At 50.0% G+C, this 5,730-nt stretch overlaps 1 protein-coding gene across 1 annotated transcript; it reads left to right on the top strand.

The window, feature by feature from the left end:
* Positions 1 to 529: 529 nt before the first annotated feature.
* LOC124691076 (ethylene receptor 3-like) lies at positions 530 to 3,501 on the top strand (the record flags this gene model as incomplete). The annotated part of the gene is made up of 2 exons (XM_047224358.1): positions 530 to 2,254; positions 2,359 to 3,501. Coding segments are annotated over 2 exons (2,250 nt in total), but the record flags the coding sequence as incomplete, so codon positions are not given.
* Positions 3,502 to 5,730: the final 2,229 nt, after the last annotated feature.

The following is a 5,730-nucleotide window of genomic DNA, read 5'->3' on the forward strand; positions in this document are numbered from 1 at the left end:
AAGTGTCCAGCCCGGGACCAATCCATGGATGGGTTGCTCATCTTGTCCCGTCTTGCTTGAATCTTGGCTCCTTCTGCACAAACTGAATTGGTTTGGCTCTTCTGGTTCATGCAGATGATGCGAGGTTGCTGATGCTCTGGAAGCCGCCCTGCCTGGATCTCTTCTCCTCACTTGGTCCACTTGGTCGTCAGAGCCGGCGCCGTTGCCGCCGCCATTTCAGACTAAGCTCATTAGGCGGCGCTAATTAATCTTCCACCTGGACGCGGGCTACCCCTGCAGCAGCTGCAATGCGGCCAAGATTGCAATAGGAAGTTGCTCGCCACATGGTATGGTCTCCGATTTTGCATTCTTCCTCGGCAACCTGGCCCAGCTTGCAGTTGCAGCTCTGTTTCTGACAAGATTGCACCTCTGTTCCTGACGAGATTGTCTGCTTGCGTTTCTGTTGGTCCAGCTGGACCGGATGGTGTCTCCGAGATTCAGATGCGGAGGAGGAGGAGGCCGGCGGCGGCTGGTGCCGCTGCTCCTGGCGCTGGCTCTCCTCGCGCCAGCCGTGGCGGCCGGCGACGACGACGCGGAGTACGCGCACTGCAACTGCGACGGCGGCGGCGGCGGCGGGTTCTGGAGCATCGAGAACATCTTCAAGTGGCAGAAGGTGAGCGACCTGCTCATCGCGGCCGCCTACTTCTCCATCCCGCTCGAGATCCTCTACTTCGTCGCCGGCCTCCGCCACCTGCTCCCGTTCCGCTGGTTGCTCGTCCAGTTCGGCGCCTTCATCGTGCTCTGCGGCCTCACCCACCTGCTCACCGCCTTCACCTACGAGCCGCACGCCTTCGCGCTCGTCCTCCTCCTCACCGCCGCCAAGTTCCTCACCGCGCTCGTCTCCTTCCTCACCGCCATCACGCTGCTCACGCTCATCCCGCAGCTGCTCCGGGTCAAGGTCCGCGAGAGCCTGCTCTGGATCAAGGCCCGCGAGCTCGACCGCGAGGTCGACCTCATGAAGCAGCAGGAGGAGGCCAGCTGGCACGTCCGGATGCTCACCCAGGAGATCCGCAAGTCGCTCGACCGCCACACCGTGCTCTACACCACCCTCATCGAGCTCTCCCGGGTGCTCGGCCTCAGCAACTGCGCCGTCTGGATGCCCGCGCAGGACAAGGCCGCAATGCACCTCACGCACGAGCTCCGGCGGGGCGGCAATGTCGATGGCCTCGTCGCCATTGCGGTGGACGACGCCGATGTTGTTGAGGTCAGGAGGAGCGACGACGTCAAGCTGCTCGGCCCAGACTCGGCGCTTGCTTCGGCGAGCGGCGGGGGTAAGGAGGACACCGGCACCGTGGCGGCCATACGGATGCCCATGCTCAAGGTGTCGGATTTCAAGGGCGGCACGCCGGAGGTGATCCAGACCAGCTACGCCGTGCTGGTGCTTGTGCCTCCCAGCGGCAAGAATTGGGGCGCTCACGAGCTGGAGATCGTAGAGGTGGTCGCTGACCAGGTGGCCGTCGCGCTCTCGCACGCGTCGTTGCTAGAGGAGTCGCAGGCGATGCGAGACCGGCTGGCCGAGCAGAACCGTGAGCTGCTGCAGGCAAGGCGGGACACCCTCATGGCGAATGAGGCCCGGGATGCGTTCCAGCATGTCATGAGCCAGGGAATGCGGCAGCCGATCCACACCATCCTCGGCCTGGTGTCCGTGGTGCAGGAGGACAATCTGACGCCTGAGCAGAAGCTCGTTGTCGACACCATGGGGCGGACGGCCACCGTCGTCTCGACGCTCATCAACGACGTGATGGAGATGTCCGCCACCAACCGAGAGCGCTTCCCCCTGGAGACTCGGCCATTCCCCTTGCACTCGATGATCAGGGATGCCGCCTGCGTTTCGAGGTGTCTCTGTGACTTCAGGGGCTTCGGCTTTGCGGTGCACGTCGAGAATACGCTGCCGAACCTTGTCATAGGTGATGAGAGGAGGATCTTCCATGTTCTCCTCCACATGGTAGGCAATCTCATTAGTCGGATCGACTCAGGGCATGTCACGTTCCGGGTGCGCGCTGATGATGAGGTGACCGAGGATACCCTTGGGCAGAGGTGGGATCCTTGGAGGCCAAGCTACTCAAGTGGCTACTCTTCGGTTAAGTTTGTTATCGGGGTGAAGAGCCAGCAGAGCGCCGACTCGATGTCATCCCAGGGACAGTTCTTAAGGAAGCCAATTGGTGAGGGTTTTGATCTCAGGCTTAGCTTCAGCATGTGCAGAAAGCTTGTGCAGGTATTGCTACATTGTCTTCCTGATAAGCTCATCCAAATTCATTTCAATCTGAGAGCATACAAGTAACTGTTGTCTTGTCATTCTTGATTTGGCAATACCTTCAGATGATGCAAGGGAACATATGGGCAGTTCTTGATGGGCAAGGAGTGCCGGAGAGCATGACCCTGGTCCTGAGATTCCAGCTGCAACCACCCCTTGCGCCATCCAGTACTGGAGGATCATTCGAGCAGCAATACACATCGCCGTCGTGCCAGCTAACAGGGCTGAAAGTCCTGCTCATCGATGACGACGACATAAACATGGTCATTGCCCGGAAGCTCCTCGAGAAGCTTGGCTGTGTTGTCTCCTCGCTCCCCTCAGGATCAGGGTTCCTGAACTCGGTCGGCCCCTCCTCGTCCGTGTATCAGGTCGTCATGGTGAACCTTGAGATGACAAGGGTGAACGCGTTGGACGTCGCCGCCAGGGTCCGGCAGTACAGGAGCGGCCGCTGGCCCTTCGTGATGGCCATGACGTCCGAGCAGAGCGTGTGGGAGAAGTGCGCGCAATCCGGGATCAACGGCATCCTCAGGAAGCCGGTCGTCATGCTGGAAATGAAAGAAGAGCTCACTCGAATTCTTCAGAGCGCATGATGTCTGCAGGCTTGTTGCGAAGAGCTCTGATCCAAAATGGTGAAAAAGCGCCATCGCTGTGACCGCTGACAAACCAGGGGCCCTGCCATCTGGCATCCGGAGAAAGAACCTGGAAATCTTTGATTAAAAGAAAGTCTTCTTTGATGGAGCAAATGCACATTTGCCGTTGAGGATTTCTTTTTCAGTTTACTGTTGTGCAGTATTGCCTGTTGCCCTCCAGCCAGGAGCTCTGTGGCCATGTCATTTGTGCCATATACCATCAGTAAGATCGGAGGTACACCTGAGGAAGGTGCCTGTTACTTCGATTCTTCATAGAGATCTAGGATGATATGTGATGGTCAGTGGTGGCAACAAGATTTTGTGGCGCCGAACAGGATTATCGTAAGGATGGAGGCGGCTGGACTGGAAGACTGATTATTCTGACAGAAGATGAAGTAGATGAAAAGATTCATCAGAGGTGTATTTAGGAAAAGATATTGATGGTTCAGTGAGGAAGCATAAGTTTCCTTTATCACTGGATTGAATGTAGGTATGTAATGTGGCAACAGAGTATGTCGTATTCAGACAAGTTCAAAGATAATGGATTATTCTGAGGACCACCGAGAATTGGTTGAACAACGGCTGTGCTCCATTTCTTTTTCTGAGCGCGAACAAGTAAATGTTTTTATTTGTTATATTCATCTCTCAGATACAAAAAGATGGCTGATGCTCTTCAGTGGTTGTATATTCAAAACCTTCACTTTAAGCATAGATAAATAGTTACCCAATGTCTGGATATAAAAAAATAATGTCGTGATCAGGAATGCATCTCCAGCCATTTAAAACACTTTCTAGACAGTATGTTCTTCTTTCATACAGGAAGGAAAGATGTTTTCTGATGACTGTAATTTCAGAAACTGCAATTTAGGCCATAGATAAATACAAACATAAAACTTCAAATTCAGAAGAAAGATGATGCTATCAGAAATATTTAATGGTATCTACTAGGATCAGAATTTATGCTAGTGTCAGGTGGCACCCTTGATTTAGCTGCGGCTGCACGCATGCAATGGAGATGGGATCAGGGTAGGTGAAGACGGTTGACCTGAGAATAGTAGATCGGCAGACATTAATCTCGAGTTAGGGATCAGAAGAACGTGCTCCAGCACGTGCTAACCTGGGGAAATCGAGGTGATTATGCTAGAAAGGTAAGCACGAGGGCCGCATAATCCGAACTTCAGATCCGTTCTTTTTTTTTTTGTGGAGAAAATACCGCTTTTAATATTCTTTTTACAAGGTTACAGAATTGGGCTTTCTGTACTGTCGTTTTAGAGTGGCTTTCTATGTTGTTTATGGGCTAATTTTAGCACAAGGACCGATTACCTTGATGCTTCGAGGGCTCAACTTTCCTTCATCCTTTGGTTATCTTCTGGGCACCACTCCCTAGAGGTCGACCTCTAGGAGCGCCAGTTTCTTTCCACAACGGCTTAAACATGAGATCCACATGTCACTCGCAAAACGCCGCTCCAACCTCTGTGATTCCAATTTTCTATTTCAGCCGAGGTTGTACGTGAGAGAAATGAATATATGTCATATTAGCAAATTTAGACAACCCTAAAAGGGAGGAAGCCATTTTAGGCTAGCTAAACGCCAACCCGGCCGGCAGTACACGCAAGATTAAAGTAACTTTGCTGTTATTTTACGAGCTGCAGCGGCCTGTTTCTTGCAACCAATAGTGCAATTGATATGTTTGAGAATGACCCACGGCATGTAATGGACATATATACCTGTATATTAGGAAAAAGAAAATAAAAACAAATGAGATGTTGAGATGCTAGATGCACAAAGGAGCTCCATAGTCACACTTTCTCAAATGCGCAGGCCGGACATATTCAACCACTGGTGTTTGGTTTGCCGGTACACTTTCCTAACATCTTTATGACCATGTTTGTCATACTTCCTATGCCCATAATTACCTTGCATTTTAGGTTTGATCAAAGTCAAATAACATAAAGTTTGACCAATCATATAGATAGAAATATCAACATCTGTAAAACCAATATATACAATATGAAAATACAGTTTATAATAATTTATTTATATTGTGGGTGTTGATATTTTCTCTTATACGCTTAGTTAAAGTTTAAAAAGTATGACTTGGCTAAACCTAGAATTCCAGACAGAGGGAGTAGAAATTAGCCAAAAATTTACGTAACTCGCGCCGAACAAATTGTTCACCTACATTTTAGTGTGCACAGAAATATAATACGTACGGTGTAGAAATGAACAAAATGGTTATCCATAGATCATTATTCATGACATTAGAAAATTACGGAGTACAATGCATTTTCTGCAAATTAGAATGCATGTATTCTCCAATGCAAGGAATTAGCTAGTTATTTTTTGCTAAAAGGAAGTTGACCCTTGGGCTCTGCCTCGGTTGATGCACATAATGAAACTAAGTACTAGCTAGGTTTAGCAGATATTCCACATAATTATTAAAAGACCATGACCATTGAGACCATACCTACTATCTTATTCATCCACATTTTCATGCCCCAAAGAGACTTCCAAGCTCTATGTAGCGAAAACAATCTGACATTTGTCAGCATCAAGAAATGACATTTGTAGCAAAAAACAATCTGACTAATTAACCATAATGGTCAAAATTCAACACGTGTTGCTTGCATTTGCATAGAGAAGGAGCTCTAGCTGTCTGCATACATAACTATTTCGGTAGAATAATCAAGGGACTGCACTAACACTATGAAACACAACTTGATGTATGCCTCTAGATCGAGCATGTCGTAGCGGGTTTCCTAACCGTTCGCGGACTCACTCTTGCCTTCTTCGCCTCCTTCTGATGAA

The sequence above is a fragment of the Lolium rigidum genome, chromosome 2 (assembly GCF_022539505.1).
Source record: "Lolium rigidum isolate FL_2022 chromosome 2, APGP_CSIRO_Lrig_0.1, whole genome shotgun sequence".
Taxonomy (NCBI): Eukaryota; Viridiplantae; Streptophyta; class Magnoliopsida; order Poales; family Poaceae; genus Lolium; species Lolium rigidum.